The sequence below is a fragment of the Bos grunniens genome, chromosome 19 (assembly GCF_055505025.1).
Source record: "Bos grunniens cultivar Pamir isolate PY7600 chromosome 19, Bosgru_T2T1.0, whole genome shotgun sequence".
In the NCBI taxonomy this organism is placed as follows: domain Eukaryota; kingdom Metazoa; phylum Chordata; class Mammalia; order Artiodactyla; family Bovidae; genus Bos; species Bos grunniens.
The window spans coordinates 49,150,198-49,167,167 of record NC_141183.1 but is presented as its reverse complement, the minus strand read 5'-3'; the positions used below and the strand labels follow the sequence as shown (position 1 = coordinate 49,167,167).

Sequence of the window (16,970 nt, the reverse complement as noted above, 5' to 3'; positions counted from 1 at the left end):
TGGAAACAGTGTCAGACTACTTTTTTGGCCTCCAAAATCACTGCAGATGGTGATTGCAGCCATGAAATTAAAAGACATGCTGAGATTCCCAGATGCTAATGTGAGCTCTCTGCCTGAGATGGACAGCCTGAGTCCTCCTTTCTTGGCTGGCTTAGTCTTTCTCTGCTCTTGGGTAGCGGGCTTCCCCACAGGAGGTCCTAAGGTGCTTACCTGAGCTCTGACCATCAACGATAAAGTCGCTTTCTCTTCATTTCCACGGTCATTCAGCTTTTACCTGCATATGCCTCGCTCAGAGATTTTGTAATTGGGATGGGAAAGTGGGCAGGCTCCTTCCACAGACCCCTGAGGAGGCTTTCGTGTCTTTCTCCTGTAGTTCTGCTCATGTAGGTCACCCACTCAGCCTTCTCTCCAGGAATTTCTTGGTATGGAGCAGGGTAGCCTCAGAGACCACCAGCCATCAAGATAGACCAGGGCTCCAGCCAGCTTGTGATCTTGCAACATCCATCCCCTTAGATGACTGATTTCACTACCATTGTGGTTCCACCCTCATGCCTAGCTGAGGCTCCAAAGCACACGTTTACCATCCTTGTGTAACTGGACCTGCTGGAGACCCCAGAAGGGCCCTGATAATGCCTAGCTTCAAAATTTCAGCTCTCACTGAGAAATTCTAAGTTACATGGAGAGAATTCTTTTCTTTGACCATGGTTCCTAAAGGCACCAGAGAAACCAGAGCCAAGTTGTGATGGAGCAAGGAAAGAAAGGGTAAAAAAGTTTTCAGACTCTCCGGTTTTGTATTTGCATATCCAAGAAACCATTTCCTAGTCTGAGAAAACAGTTTTGAAATAGAACAAAGAAACTAGAATATCCTGGGACACTCCCTGGAGAGCTTACATTTTAGTACTCTTCCTGTTCTACTGCCTCTCACCTCACCCTCTTTTCTGGTGACACTGAGAGTATAAATTGGGGCTGGGCTCTGCCCCTGCACCACACCAGAGGCCAACATGAAGACAGGCGCCGTCTTTGTTCTGCTGGCTTTCCTCGTCATGGGGCTGGAGATGGCCAGGACTCAGGTGTCTCTTGTCGAAGGTGAGGGTGCTGAGGGGACCCCAGCTGATAGCAGAGAAGGCTCAGAGCCCAGTGTTAGACCTGAGGGTGGTTTTGCCTGGAAGCAACCAGGTCCCCACAGCAGAGTGGGGATTGGCATTGATTAGATGCCTTTTCTTTGATCTAAATGAGCACTCATCCTGTGTGTCCCATTCTCCCTATCAGACTGGGTTGGGTCTGCTTAGAAATTGGGGGTAAAGGGTACGTTTTCTCTCTAGTTAGGACCTGGGCCTTGTGAGTGGGACCCCAGAGGAAGTTGGGGGACAAACCGAGTGTGTGATGCAAGGGATGGTGATCTCTGTAAACAGAGACTTTTCTAGAATCTTCTTATAAAGTGGGAGGAAGAGGGTTATGACTATGCAGGTTTCTTATCTTCTGAGACCCGTGCAGCCTTCAGAGAAAGGGGAGCATTCTCCTAAGGCACAGACTGTGGGCTCCATGGCAGAGGAGCAGTGGAGGCTCGGGGAGGAGTCCAGAGCACAAAGGAAGCAACAGAAGAGGCAGCAGTCCTGCCTGTGATGGAGGCTTCAGGCCTCCAGCGTCTGTCCTCAGGCCTGTCTTAGTGACTGCGCCACACGCCAAACACCATCCTGTGTTTCAGGACAACAGGAACTTGGATTCTGCCCAGAGTTGCCCGAAGGTACTGCGGGAATTTGTGTTGAAATGTGCTCAGGTGATGATTCCTGTCCTGAGGGAATGAAATGCTGCAGCAATGGGTGTGGTCATGTCTGCAAAACTGCTGTCTTCAGAGTGAGTACAAATCAGGCAAGAGCTGGCCAAGGGGTGCACCCAACTCTCACGTGGACTTTGCTCACATGTCCACCGCATGGGAGAGTCTGGAAAACTCCCAGAGAAGGGGGTTGGAAACATGGCCAAAAGACAGCTGGCCCACATTATCTGAGGCCTCACCCTAAATGAGGAGCCTTGTCCCAGGACAACGCTGATCGGTTCAGTTGAGACAAGTATCCATGATACAGATTCACAGGTCATTCTTAACCAAGGTTTTCTCACTTTATTTCTCCTTCCTCACCAAAGGGATTTAACTCTTCCTGGAAAATGGAACACCCCGGGAGGAAGAAGGAAGGGAAAGGGAATCCCTAGGGATTGAGTATCTCCTGTGTCAGGCATGCATTGTTCAGGAATTGAAACAAAAAGACAGATACAACAGGATAAATGAGACAGACATAGATAAATAATCTAAACGTAGGGTGACCAGTCCTTGTACAGATTTCTCGTCCAATCTGTGGGAGAAAGAGAGGGGTTATGGGCTTTACCTCAAGGGAGAGAGATTGGGAAAGTTGTCAGAGAGTAGAGAACATTGAGCGAGAGAATACAGGGTGCAGAAAGTTCGCAGGAGGAAGGCAGGGCAGTTGAGAGGGTGGGAGGAGTATGGGTCTTCCACTGGAGACGAGGAAGTGGTGGTGGCAGGAAGGGGTTGCAGCATCTCAGGGGGATGGTGGAGGGCCATCCATGCCAGAGTCCAGTGAGCAGAGAGAGCCTCCTGCTGAAGGGTTTGGTAAACTGCTGGATGTTTCTAAGCACAGTTAATGTCATGATCAAATTTGTATTTTTAGAAGGTTGGCTCTGGTGGCCTTGGGAAAGCTGGACTGAACAGTGATTGAGCATGCCTGAAGAACAGCACCTGAAGATTTTTTATGAACCCACAAATTCGATGCTTGGCATAACAAGGTTTCCATATCCATTCCTTGCTCTTTCCTTTGCCTGGAATTGTAGCCCTGGAGGATAAAGATCTAAAATGGTGCAGTGGCTGCTTTCTAAAAACACTTGTGTTCAAAATAAACTAAATCTGTGGCATAGTTTGGGCTGTGTCTGTCTTTCCATTTAGGCATTCTGGTGGATCTTCTTTGGCTAGCAGGACCATATGTGTGCTCTGCAGTGGGTGGATGAATACAGGGCACTCAGAAAACCAATAGATCAGACTCAAGTTCCTCCCAGCTAGCTCCTTTCCTCCTTCCACATCTCTGTCTCTAGACAGGGCAGAAGGCTCGAGAATATTTTCTCAAGTGTCCTGTAAAGAGGATTTTGTCAAACAACAAAATGAATGATGATGTAGCATGTAGTAGTAGGCCTATTGCAGCAGCTGTATTAGGGCAAGACTCCAGAGGAGTAGGAGCGGGATCAAGGGTGGGGATACCCCATTCTAAGGCAGCACACCGACATCTAGCAGGAAGCCTACCTCCAGGAGAGCCATCCTGTTCCCTGGGATGTGGGTGACAGGAATTGGAAAGTGCCAGCTGCTATCTTCAAGTGGTTTGAAGTTAGGATACAGTTAGGAGATGAACTCTGAGGATGTAACCTTCCATTGAAACTTCCCTGAGACATAAGCTAAATCTTAGTCTCCCAAAGATTCTGACAAAAATCATGGATGGGATTGACTTTATCTCTCCTAAGAATCGAGTTCTCAGTTCACTTCTTTCCATCAAGATTCCTCCAGTTAGCCTGATGAGTGTGAAATGTGGTCTTCCATATCTGTGTCTCGCTGTCACCAACACTGCTCTTGTACATCTCATAAGCCCAGTGTCATGTGGCCTCACCCGTCTGTGCAGAGGAATGAAGGAATATTAGCATTGAAATCTTCTGTCACTGTCTGGTCATCCTCATCCCAAACCCTTCCAGTCTCCTTTGGTTCATGAGCATACCTCTAAAAAGTTTCCAATCAATTTCACCATTTACCTGCCATTCTGATTGCCAAAGTATGACCTTCCCTGGGAAAGATACTGGAGGATGGCCTCCTACAATTTCCACTTATGTTTCTCCCCTTCAGGTAGTGTTCAGTTCAGTTCAGTTCAGTCGTGTCCGATTCTCTGCGACCCCATGAATCGCAGCACGCCAGGCCTCCCTGTCCATCACCAGCTCCCGGAGTTCACTCAGACTCACGACCATCGAGTCAGTGATGCCATCCAGCCATCTCATCCTCTGTTGTCCCCTTCTCCTCCTGCCCCCAATCCCTCCCAGCATCAGAGTCTTTTCCAATGAGTCATCTCTTCACATGAGGTGGCCAGAGTACTGGAGTTTCAGCTTTAGCATCATTCCTTCCAAAGAAATCCCAGGGCTGATCTCCTTCAGAATGGACTGGTTGGATCTCCTTGCAGGGACCAAGGGACTCTCCAGAGTCTTCTCCAACACCACAGTTCAAAAGCATCAATTCTTTGGTGCTCAGCCTTCTTCACAGTCCAACTCTCACATCCATACGTGACCACAGAAAAAAAAATTGCCTTGACTAGATTGACCTTTATTGGCATAGTAATGTCTCTGCTTTTGAATATGCTATCTAGGTTGGTCATAACTTTCCTTCCAAGGAGTAAGCATCTTTTAATTTCATGGCTGCAGTCACCATCTGCAGTGATTTTGGAGCCCAGAAAAATAAAGTCTGACACTGTTTCCACTGTTTCCCCATCTATTTCCCATGAAGTGATGGGACCGGATGCCATGATCTTCGTTTTCTGAATGTTGAGCTTTAAGCCAACTTTTTCACTCTCCACTTTCACTTTCATCAAGAGGCTTTTTAGTTCCTCTTCACTTTCTGCCATAAGGGTGGTGTCATCTGCATATCTGAGGTTATTGAGATTTCTGCCGGCAATCTTGATTCCAGCCTGTGTTTCTTCCAGTTCAGCGTTTCTCATGATGTACTCTGCATATAAGTTAAATAAACAGGGTGACAATATACAGCCTTGATGAACTAGTTTTCCTATTTGGAACCAGTCTGTTTACAGCGTACTAATAAACAGAAATTTTTTTAAAGTACAAACATAACATCCAGAACTAAAATTCTATAGTTATCTACACGGTGATTCAGTAGGATGGGGTTGGAGGCACAAGCACAAAGAGAAATGAGGGCAAGCTAAGGTAATGCCCTTGTTCTGGAAAAGGTTCAAACATTAATAATGCTTAAAAAATCAACACAGAAGAACTGTACAAAAAAGATCTTCACGACCCAGATAATCATGATGGTGTGATCACTCACCTAGAGCCAGACATCCTGGAATGTGGAGTCAAGTGGGCCTTCGAAAGCATCACTACAAACAAAGCTAGTGGAGGTGATGGAATTCCAGTTGAGCTCTTTCAAATCCTGAAAGATGATGCTGTGAAAGTGCTGCACTCAATATGCCAGCAAATTTGGAAAACTCAGCAGTGGCCACAGGACTGGAAAAGGTCAGTTTTCATTCCAATCCTAAAGAAAGGCAATGCTAAGGAATGTTCAAACTACTGCACAGTTGCACTCATCTCATACGCTAGTAAAGTAATGCTCAAAATTCTCCAAGCCAGGCTTCAGCAATACGTGAGCTGTGAACTTCCAGATGTTCAAGCTGGATTTAGAAAAGGCAGGGGAACCAGAGATCAAATTGTCAACATCTGCTGGATCATCGAAAAAGCAAGAGAGTTCCAGAAAAACATCTGTTTCTGCTTTATTGACTATGCCAAAGCCTTTGACTGTGTGGATCACAATCAACTGTGGAAAATTCTGAAAGAGATGGGAATACCAGACCACCTGACCTGCCTCTTGAGAAACGTATATGCAGGTCAGGAAACAACAGTTAGAACTGGACATGGAGCAACAGACTGGTTCCAAATAGGAAAAGGAGTATGTCAAAGCTGTATATTGTCACCCTGTTTATTTAACTTATATGCAAAGTACATCATGAGAAACGCTGGGCTGGAAGAAGCACAAGCTGGAATCAAGATTGCCAGGAGAAATATCAATAACCTCAGATATGCAGATGACACCATCCTTATGGCAGAAAGTGAAGAGGAACTAAAAAGCCTCTTGATGAAAGTGAAAGTGAAAGTGAAGAGTGAAAAAGTTGGCTTAAAGCTCAACATTCAGAAAACGAAGATCATGGCATCCGGTCCCACCACTTCATGGGAAATAGATGGGGAAACAGTGGAAACAGTGTCAGACTTTATTTTTCTGGGCTCCAAAATCACTGCAGATGGTGACTGCAGCCATGAAATTAAAAGACGCTTACTCCTTGGAAGGAAAGTTATGACCAACCTAGATAGCATATTCAAAAGCAGAGACTACTTTGCCAACAAAGTCCGTCTAGTCAAGGCTATGGTTTTTCCTGTGGTCATGTATGGATGTGAGAGTTGGACTGTGAAGAAGGCTGAGCACCGAAGAATTGATGCTTTTGAACTGTGGTGTTGGAGAAGACTCTTGAGAGTCCCTTGGACTGTAAGGCGATCCAACCAGTCCATTCTAAAGGAGATCAGTCCTAGGTGTTCATTGGAAGGAATGATGCTAAAGCTGAAACTCCAGTACTTTGGCCACCTCATGCAAAGAGTTGACTCATTGGAAAAGACTCTGATGCTGGGAGGGATTGGGGGCAGGAGGAGAAGGGGACAACAGAGGATGAGATGGCTGGATGGCATCACTGACTCGATGGACATAAGTTTGAGTGAACTCTGGGAGTTGGTGATGGACAGGGAGGCCTGGCGTGCTGCAATTCATGGGGTCTCAGAGTCGGACACGACTGAGCGACTGAACTGGCTGACTGAAAAAATCAACAGGGGTAAATTCCTGAAGAATAAAATTAGAAGTATGAATTTTAAAGTACTAGATGAAAAATTTAACCTAGTTAATGGAAAGAGTAAAGAATAGCAAACTAGAAAACACAGTAAGAAAGTATGATAAATAAGAAACAAGAAATATGGTGACAGGATAAATCCTAGTTTAACAGTTAGGGCCATAAACATAAATAGGTTAAACTCTCTGATCAGAATGTAGGCAATATGCTAAGTACAGGCCTGTTCTATAGTTAACAGGGCTTCTTTGAAAAATAAGAACGACTTTCTCATCACCCCCAGGCAAAGGGCTGGGAGCAGTAAAAAGTACATAGTGGAAAAACATCTTGAAAACAAGATGTTGAAGTACTGATGTGACTGATGGAAAACCATTAGTGACTGTTCTCGTAACCAGAGCCTTGAAGGAGTTGTTGAGAAAGGTCATCACTAGCTGAAGTGCTAAACACAATCATGAATGGCCTGAAGGTTTGACATTGAGGACTGTGTATTGTATATCTTTAACCCCCGATCTGAGATTGTAAAAAACAGATATCTCTAGAGCTCAAGGAAGTAGATGTTAGCAATAAAAGGCATGCAAGGATTAGGATCGGGCTTTTGCCTGCGAATGAGTCTTATTTTTCCTTATTCTTCTGTGGCACTGCTCCCTCGGGTTGGTTCGTTGTTGGGCTGGTCCTGATACAGAAGACCTCTCAAACTGAATAAAACGAGTTTAAGTCAAGCAAAATACTGCTTTAAGAAATATATGAAAAAGGTCTAATAGTATGTCTTATAGAGATGGAAATTTTACTAGACAAATATGAACTAAAAGAATGCTGAATTATCAATTTTGATATTTAGCAAAAGTATTTTAATATCAAATATATAAAGGGAAAAGGATATTATTTAATGTTAAAAGGAATGATAAATTAAGAAGATGATTGTGAACACAAACACATATACTCTTAAAATTATTACTTGACATATATACAAAGAAATAACTGATAAAAGTAAAAGAAATACATGAATAAATTATTTTAGTTGGACATTTTATCAAATCCCTCTCAGAAATTAATGAATAATACAGACAAAAATAATGAAAAAAAAGACAAATTAAATCATAAAGATTAACAAATTCAAACTGTCACGCGAGTGTATGTTCCTCAGTTCTTTGTCTCGTCACAACAAAGAATTGGAGCAATGGACATTAAAGCCCTCGGCACGTCACAGCTCTCAGGTCTTGGACAAACCGTGTTATAGCTCTTAGGCAAATCAGTGTTACAGCTCTATTTTATTTAGAAGATAGCAGGAGAATCCATCCTTGAAGTGTGAGGGCATGCCAGCCCAAGGACTCGAAGAGAAGAGAGTGGAGGAGTGCGTGGGGGGGTGGGGGGGGCATGGGGAGTGAGAGAGAGAGAGCGCGCTTTGGCTCCTCCTTTTATATGTTTTTTTCTCCACCTGGGCTTGCCCTATGCAAATTGGGCTTAGCCAGGAGTGCTGTTTGTTCTGCCTGAAGTCTTCACTCTGGTCCTCAGACCTTCCTTTGACCTTCCTTGTCTTTTAGCCACCGCCATTTTGGACTCCTTTTCCCTATTCTACCTACCTAACAAAACTAATGGATAATAGACAACTTTACACTCAACAACAGAGAAGACAATTTTTTTTCTTTTTTAGTGTTTATAGGACATTCACAAAAATCAAACAAGTACTAGGCCACAAAGAAATTAAAAACCTATTCCTGATATTATAAACTATATTATCTAGCTGCAATGCAAAAAAATAAAAATTCTTAACAATTCTTAGAGTCTTCCAGAAAATAGAAGAGGAAACACTTCCTAATTCATTCTATGAAGTCAATATTATGCTAATATCAAAGCCAGATAAAGACATTACAAGAAAAGAAAATTAAAGGCCAATATCCCTTATAAAAATATGTGCAAAAATCCTAAAAAAAAAAAAAAACTAGCCAGGTGATTTCAATAGCATAGCAAAAGGATTATACATCATGACCTGGTAGGATTTATCTTAAGAAGGCATTGGTGGTGAAAATCAATAAATATAATGCAGAACATTAATAGAATAAAGGAAGGAAAAAACACGTCAACATCTAAACTGATACACAAAAAGGATTTGACAAAACCTAACACTCTTTAATGATAAAAATACTAAGAAAACTAGGAATAGAAGTGAATTTTCTCAACGCAATAGATGGAATTCATGAAAAATTCATAGCTAACATCATATTCAATAGTAAAAGACTAAAAGCTTTCCTTCTAAGACCAGGAAAAGACAAGGTTTCCTGCTTTCACTGTTGCTATTCAACTGGAGCTTCTAACCACAGAAATCATGCAAGAAAAAGAAATAAAAGGTATGAAAGTTGGGAAAAAAAGAAGTAAAACTACCTCTATTTGAAGATGACATGATTCTATACACAGAAAATCATAAAGAATTTACAAAGATTCTACAAGAGGCAAAAAATAAATTCAGTGAAGTTCAGGTCAGTACACAATGCAAGTCATCAGCAATGAAAAATCCATAAAAGAAACTAAGCAAACAATTCCATCTACAATAGCAAACAAAAGAATAAAATACCTAGAAATATTTAACATAGGAGGTTATTACCTGTTTTATCATCGAATGCCAGATTTCCATCCTAGGAGACTAACAACATTCTCATTGCCTTTGGCTTCTAACTGGATCAATTCATGAAACCCAGATTCCTTCCATTTCCCTGAGCACAGTTGTCCTCTATCACTCCTGACACCAGTTTCCACCCACATTAAGCCCTTTTAGATACAGACAAAAGAAGGCAATTCTGCCTAAGTTGAGACAACAGGAATTTTGTTATTACACAGCTCATAGAAAAAACAGACTGGTGAATCAGGTTTAGGAATGGATTAAGAAACAATGTAAGGCAGGTAGCAGAGGACATAACCAAGTTCAGCTCACAGCCACAATCTGGTTGCTGGCACTTCTGCTGCTGTGAATTGTTTTGGACTATCCCTAAGTCAGGAGGAGCAACCCTACGTCCAAGGAGCAGTGGCTGCATGGGTGCAGGAGGGCGGAGAGGAGCTACTCCACGTTCAAGGTCGGGAGGGGCAGTGGTGAGGAGATATCCCTCGTCCAAGGTAAGAGAAACCCAAGTAAAATGGTAGGTGTTATGAGAGGGCATGAGAGGGCAGACACACTGAAACCATAACCACAGAAAACTAGCCAATCTAATCACACTAGAACCACAGCCTTGTTTAACTCAATGAAACTAAGCCATGCCATGTGGGGCCACCCAAAACGGGTGGGTCATGGTGGAGAAGTCTGACAGAATGGGGTCCACTGGAGAAGGGAATGGCAAAACACTTCAGTATTCTTGCCTTGAGAACCCCATGAACAGTATGAAAAGGCAAAATGATAGGATACTGAAAGAGGAACTCCCCAGGTCAGTAGGTGCCCAATATGCTACTGGAGATCAGTGGAGAAATAACTCCAGAAAGAATGAAGGGATGGAGCCAAAGCAAAAAGAATACCCAGCTGTGGATGTGACTGGTGATAGAAGCAAGGTCCGATGCTGTAAAGACCAATATTGCATAAGAACCTGGAATGTCAGGTCCATGAATCAAGTGGTCAAACAGGAGATGGCAAGAGTGAACGTCGACATTCTAGGAATCAGCGAACTAAAATGGACTGGAATGGGTGAATTTAACTCAGATGACCATTGTATCTACTACTGTGGGCAGGAATCCCTTAGAAGAAATGGAGTGGCCATCATGGTCAACAAAAGAGTCCAAAATGCAGTACTTGGATGCAATCTCAAAAAAGACAGAATGATCTCTGTTCGTTTCCAAGGCAAACCATTCAATATCACAGTAATCCAAGTCTATGCCCCAACCAGTAACACTGAAGAAGCTGAAGTTGAACGGTTCTATGAAGAGCTACAAGGCCTTTTAGAACTAACACCCAAAAAAAGATGTCCTTTTCTTTATAGGGGACTGGAATGCAAAAGTAGGAAGTCAAGAAACACCTGGGGTAACAGGCAAATTTGGCCTTGAAATATGGAATGAAGCAGGGCAAAGGCTAATAGAGTTTTGCCAAGAGAACACACTGGTCATAGCAAAATCCCTCTTCCAACAACACAAGAGAAGACTCTACACATGGACATCACTAGATGGTCAACACAGTAATCAGACTGATTATATTCTTTGCAGCCAAAGATGGAGAAGCTCTATACAGTCAGCAAAAACAAGACCGTGAGATGACTGTGGCTCAGATCATGAAGTCCTTATTGCCAAATTCAGACTTAAATTGAAGAAAGTAGGGAAAACCACTAGACCATTCAGGTACGACCTAAATCAAATCCCTTATGATTATACAGTGGAAGTGAGAAATAGATTTAAGGGCCTAGATCTGATAGATGTGCCTGATGAACTATGGACGGAGGTTCATGACATTGTACAGGAGACAGGGGTCAAGACCATCCCCATGGAAAAGAAATGCAAAAAAGCAAAATGGCTGTCTGAGGAGGCCTCACAAATAGCTGTGAAAAGAAGAGAAGCGAAAAGCAAAGGAGAAAAGGAAAGATATAAGCATCTGAATGCAGAGTTCCAAAGAATAGCAAGGAGAGATAAGAAAGCCTTCCTCAGTGATCAATGCAAAGAAATAGAGGAAAACAACAAAATGGGAAAGACTAGAGATCTCTTCAAGAAAATTAGAGATACCAAGGGAACATTTCATGCAAAGATGGGCTCGATAAAGGACAGAAATGGTAGGGACCTAACAGAAGCAGAAGATATTAAGAAGAGATGGCAAGAATACACAGAAGAACTGTACAAAAAAGATCTTCATGACCCAGATAATCACGATGGTGTGATCACTCACCTAGAGCCAGACATCCTGGAATGTGAAGTCAAGTGGGCCTTAGAAAGCATCACTACAAACAAAGCTAGTGGAGGTGATGGAATTCCAGTTGAGCTCTTTCAAATCCTGAAAGATGATGCTGTGAAAGTGCTGCACTCAATATGCCAGCAAATTTGGAAAACTCAGCAGTGGCCACAGGACTGGAAAAGGTCAGTTTTCATTCCAATCCTAAAGAAAGGCAATGCTAAGGAATGTTCAAACTACCACACAATTGCACTCATCTCACATGCTAGTAAAGTAATGCTCAAAATTCTCCAAGCCAGGCTTCAGCAATACGTGAACTGTGAACTTCCAGATGTTCAAGCTGGATTTAGAAAAGGCAGGGGAACCAGAGATCAAATTGTCAACATCTGCTGGATCATCGAAAAAGCAAGAGAGTTCCAGAAAAACATCTATTTCTGCTTTATAGACTATGCCAAAGCCTTTGACTGTGTGGATCACAATAAACTGTGGAAAATTCTGAAAGAGATGGGAACACCAGACCACCTGAACTGCCTCTTGAGAAACCTATATGCAGGTCAGGAAACAACAGTTAGAACTGGATATGGAACAACAGACTGGTTCCAAATATGAAAAGGAGTATATCAAGGCTGTATATTGTCACCCTGCTTATTTAACTTATATGCAGAGTACATCATGAGAAACGCTGGACTGGAAGAAGCACAAGCTGGAATCAAGATTGCCAGGAGAAATATCAATAACCTCAGATATGCAGATGACACCACCCTTATGGCAGAAAGTGAAGAGGAACTATAAAGCCTCTTGATGAAAGTGAAAGTGAAGAGTGAAAAAGTTGGCTTAAAGCTCAACATTCAGAAAATGAAGATCATGGCATCTGGTGCCATCATTTCATGGGAAATAGATGGGGAAAGAGTGGAAACAGTGTCAGACTTTATTTTTTTGGGCTCCAAAATCACTGCAGATGGTGACTGCAGCCATGAAATTAAAAGACGCTTACTCCTTGGAAGGAAAGTTATGACCAACCTAGATAGCATATCGAAAAGCAGAGACATTACTTTGCCAACAAAGGTCCATCTAGTCAAGGCTATGGTTTTTCCTGTGGTCACGTATGGATGTGAGAGTTGGACTGTGAAGAAAGCTGAGCACCGAAGAATTGATGCTTCTGAACTGTGGTGTTGGAGAAGACTCTTGAGAGTCCCTTGGACTGCAAGGAGATCCAACCAGTCCATTCTAAAGGAGATCAGTCCTAGGTGTTCATTGGAAGGAATGATGCTAAAGCTGAAACTCCAGTACTTTGGCCACCTCATGTGAAGAGTTGACTCATTGGAAAAGACTCTGATGCTGGGAGGCATTGGGGGCAGGAAGAGAAGGGAACGACAGAGGATGAGATGGCTGGATGGCATCACCAACTCAGTGAACATGAGTTTGAGTGAACTCCGGGAGTTGATGATGGACAGGGAGCCCTGGTGTGCTGTGATTCATGGGGTCACAAAGAGTCAGACACGACTGAGCAGCTGAACTGAACTGAACTGATCCCTAAGTCACAGTGCCATTCCCTGTAGATCCACATCATCAGAGAGAAGCAATACAATTCCAAGCCCTATTTTTCAGGGAGTAGGAAAGAAGTATCTGGGCCTTGCCAATCTCCAGAGGGAGAAATAGAGTTTCTCTTAAATATAAAGGCAGTTTAAATGCAGGTGAGGGACTTCCCTTGTGGTCCCATGGTTAAGACTTCGTGCCTGCAGTGCAGGAGGAACAAGGTCAATCCGTAGTAGGGGAACTAAGATCTCACATGCTGCAGAGCACACACCCCCAGCCCCTGCCAAAAAAGAAAAAATAAATGCCGGTGAGAAAAATGAGAAGTTTACTAAAAGTAAAAAACTTTCTAGGGACATCTGGACTACCTGGAAGGGAGAAACCTAAGAGGAAGTTATAGGATGCCATCCTCAAATATCTTTGCAGTGGAAGGTCATTCAGTATGGCAGATAAATGTTTGAGAACATTTTAGTGGTATGGTCATGAACTTCCCTGAATGACCAAGGGAGACAGGGGCATGGAATCCTTTGAAATGGGAATGGCCAGCCATTCCATCACTTAAAGATGATTTCAGGGCTAATATCCCCTCATTCCGATGCACAGACTGGTGAGGCCATGGGGCATTAGGATTCTACAATGTGCTATATGAGAAGCAAGAGCAGTGTTGGTGACAAGGACATACAGATATGGAAGAGCAGGCAAAGTAGGGGGATTCAGTAGGAAGAAGTGAACAGAGAGCTGGAAGAGAGAAAGCTCACAAGCAGACTGTCCAGACTATCATTTTAGCCAGAATCTTTGGGAGACCAAGTTTTATCCTCTTCCTCAGGGAAAATCTGAATCCAAAGCTCCATCCACAAAGCCTTTCTCATAACTGTATCCTGACTCCAAATCACTCCAAGACAAGAGCTGGCATTTCCCAACGCATGCCAGCCCAAGTTCCACATGCCAAGGATCAGGCTCCCTCTCCTAGAATTAGGCATCAAGTCCCGATAGAGGTTGGCGCCTTGCCTTAGAATAGGGTATCCCCGCACTGTCCCTTCCAAGTCTTGTCTTAATGAAGTCTGCTGTAACAGGCCTGCTATGTGCTCCATAGTCATAGTTATTTATTTTTTATGCTCGACCAAAATCATTCACAGAGCACTTGAAAAAACATTCTCAGACCTTCTACCTTGTCTAGGTACATACAGATAAAAGTGAAAGTGTTTGTTGCTCAGTCGTGACTAACTCACTGCAACCCTGTGGACTGTGGCTCACCAGGCTCCTCTGGAGGAATGAAACTAAGTGGGAGGGGACTGAAATTAGGTGGGGGGTGGCGGGAGGGGGACTTGCCTCTGGTCTATTTGTATCCTGAGTGTCCTGTATTCATGGGCGCATGTATACACATGTGGTCCTGTTAAGCCACAGAGGGGCCACCAGAATGCCTACATGGAAAGAAGGACACAGCCCAAACTATGCCACAAATTTAGTTTATTTTCCACACAGGCTCTTTAGAAAGCAGACATCCCACCATTTTAGATCTTCATCTTCCAGGGCTACAATTCCAGGCATAGAAAAGAGTCTGGAATGGATGTGAAAATCTTGTAGTTATGACAAGCATCAAATTCATTGATTCGTGAGAAATCTTCTGGGGCTGGTCTCCAGGCATGCTCAATAAACCTTCTGTCCAACTTTCCCATGGCCACCAGAGCCACCTTTCTAAAATACAAATTTGATCATGACATTAATTGTGCTTAGAAGCATCCAGCAGTTTACCAAACTCTTCAGCAGGAAGCCCATTCCTCTCTGGGCTCTGGTATGGATTTCCCTCCACCACCCTCTGAGATATTACAATCCCTTCCTACCACCATCGCTTTCTCTTCTCTTACTGGGGCAGGTGGACACTCCTCCCACTCTCTCAGCTGCCCTGCCTTCCTCCTGCTGACTTCATGCATCCTTTATGCTCTCCCTTGATGTTCTCTACTCTCTGACAACTTTCCCAATCTCTCTCCTCCCAGGCAAAGTCAATAACTCCTCTCTTTGATCCCACAGATCTCAGGCGAACTCTCTTTGGGGCACTCCTCACACTAGGTTGCAATTATTTATCGAGATCTGTCTCCTGACCCATGTTGTTCTTGTCTTTTTACTTCAATTCCAGCACAATGTGTACCCAACACAGGAGATACTTGGGGTTCCCTTTCCCTTTCTTCCTCCTCCCAGGATGACCTATTTTCCAGGAAGCATTAAGCCCCTTTGGTGAGGGAGGAGAAGGAAAGTGAGAAACTCCTGGTAAAGAGTGACCTGTGCTTCTAGGGTCACGGCTACTTTTCTCAACTGAACCCATCAGGGCTGTCTTGGGATAGGGCTCCTCTTCTAAGAGAAGACCTCAGATAGTGCAACCAGCTGTCCTTTTGCCATATTTCTAGCCCCTTTCTCCCAGAATCTTCCAGACTCTCACATGCAGCGGACATGTGAGCAGCCCTCTTCACCAGCAAAGTGCCCTGGGGAGTCATGTGCATCCTTGGCCAGTGCATGGTTGATTTGTACTCACTCGGAAGACAGGAGTTGTGCAGGAATGACCACACCCATGGCTGCAGCATTTCATTCCCCTGGGACAGGAATCATCACCGGAGCACATTTCAACACAAGCTCCCAAAATACCTCTGGGCACCTCTGGGCAGAATCCAGGTCTCTGTCGTCCTGAAACACAGGATGGTTTTGTGCAGTCTGGAATAGTCACCAAGACAGGCTTGAGAACGGCTGCTGGAGCCCTGAAGCCCTCATCGCTGGCAAGACTCCTCCCTCAGCCTTGACTTCTCCACTCTCAGTCTTCAGCCCACAGTCTGGCCTTAGCAGAAAGTTCTCCCTGCTCCAAAGTCTGCACGGTCTCAGAGGACAAGAAACCTTCCCAGTCATAAGCCTCTTTTTCCCGATTATAAGAAGATCTTAGAGAAGTCTCTGCTCACAGAGGTCTCCAGCTCCCCGTTCATGTGTGTGAGTCCACATGTGCTTGTCCCATAGCTCCCTGTGGAGTCCCACATCTGGGCAAAGTCCTAATAGAGAGAACACTACACTTGACTTCCAATCAGACCCAACCCAATCTGATAAGGACAATGGGAAACGCAGGGTGAACTCTCATTTAGATCAAGGGAAATGCATGAGGGGATGTGGTTGCTTCCAGGCCAAACCATTCCCACATTTAGCACTGGGCTCTGAGCCTTCTCTGCGGTCAGCTGGGGTCCCCTCAGCACCCTCACCTTTGACAGGAGACTTCTGAGCCCAGGTCACCTCCAGCCCCATGATGATGAAAGCCAGCAGAACAAAGATAGTGCCTGTCTTCATGTTGGCTTCTGGTGTGGTGAAGGGGCAGAGCCCAGCTATAATTTATACTCTCACTGTCACCAGAAAGGAGGGTGGGGTGGGAAGCAGTAGAGCAGGAAGAGTATTAAAATGTAAGCTCTCAAGGGAGTGTCCTTGTTCTAATTTCCTTGTTCTATTTCACAACTGGTTTCTCAGGCTAGGTAATGGGTTCTAGGAGAGGCGAATATTAAACTGGAAAGCTCGGGAACATGTTTAAGCTCTTCATTCATTGCTCCATTACTTCTTAGCCCTGATTTCCCCCGTGCCTCTAGGAACCATAGCCAAATAAAAGAATTTTCTCCTTCTACATTATATTATCAGAGTAAGAGCTTAAGCTAGGTGTTGTTTGTAAGGGCCCATCTGGGGTCTCCTGCTGCTCCAGTTACACAAGGATGGTGAACGTGTGCTTTGGAGCTGCCCCCATGGCTGAGGGTGGAACCACAGTGAGCGTGAAAAAGTCACTCATCTAAGGGGATGGATGTTCAAGACCACGAGCTGGGCAGGGGCCTTGAGAGTGGAGAGGCATGGTCGATCTTGGTGTCTGGTGGTCTCTGAGGCTACCCTGCTTCATACCAAGAAGTTTCTGGAGAGAAGGTTGTGTGGGT

General features: G+C 44.1%; 2 protein-coding genes across 2 annotated transcripts; one reads left to right on the top strand and one right to left on the bottom strand.

Moving 5' to 3' along the window:
* The first annotated feature begins 983 nt into the window (after positions 1 to 983).
* On the top strand, positions 984 to 2,921 carry LOC147352593 (WAP four-disulfide core domain protein 18-like). Its single transcript, XM_086360349.1, has 3 exons — positions 984 to 1,086; positions 1,706 to 1,854; positions 2,679 to 2,921. Exons 1-3 carry the CDS (start codon positions 1,002 to 1,004, stop codon positions 2,724 to 2,726), a joined length of 282 nt encoding a protein of 93 aa, XP_086216475.1. The 5' UTR covers positions 984 to 1,001; the 3' UTR covers positions 2,727 to 2,921.
* Positions 2,922 to 14,479: 11,558 nt separating this feature from the next.
* On the bottom strand, positions 14,480 to 16,420 carry LOC147352592 (WAP four-disulfide core domain protein 18-like). The gene is made up of 3 exons (XM_086360346.1): positions 16,263 to 16,420; positions 15,557 to 15,705; positions 14,480 to 14,724 (listed from the first exon to the last, which is right to left on the bottom strand). Exons 1-3 carry the CDS (start codon positions 16,345 to 16,347, stop codon positions 14,677 to 14,679), a joined length of 282 nt encoding a protein of 93 aa, XP_086216472.1. The 5' UTR covers positions 16,348 to 16,420; the 3' UTR covers positions 14,480 to 14,676.
* Positions 16,421 to 16,970: the final 550 nt, after the last annotated feature.

What these genes read in the sequence shown, in the direction of transcription:
- LOC147352592 (XM_086360346.1), bottom strand. Translation starts at nt 16,347, where the DNA reads ATGAAGACAGGCACTATCTTTGTTCTGCTGGCTTTCATCATCATGGGG. An exon ending in TCAGAAGTCTCCTGTCAAAG is followed by an intron (nt 15,706 to 16,262) that starts GTGAGGGTGCTG and finishes CCTGTGTTTCAG; the next exon opens with GACGACAGAGACCTGGATTC. An exon ending in GCACAACTCCTGTCTTCCGA is followed by an intron (nt 14,725 to 15,556) that starts GTGAGTACAAAT and finishes TTTGTATTTTAG; the next exon opens with AAAGGTGGCTCTGGTGGCCA.
- LOC147352593 (XM_086360349.1), top strand. Translation starts at nt 1,002, where the DNA reads ATGAAGACAGGCGCCGTCTTTGTTCTGCTGGCTTTCCTCGTCATGGGG. An exon ending in TCAGGTGTCTCTTGTCGAAG is followed by an intron (nt 1,087 to 1,705) that starts GTGAGGGTGCTG and finishes CCTGTGTTTCAG; the next exon opens with GACAACAGGAACTTGGATTC. An exon ending in GCAAAACTGCTGTCTTCAGA is followed by an intron (nt 1,855 to 2,678) that starts GTGAGTACAAAT and finishes TTGTATTTTTAG; the next exon opens with AAGGTTGGCTCTGGTGGCCT.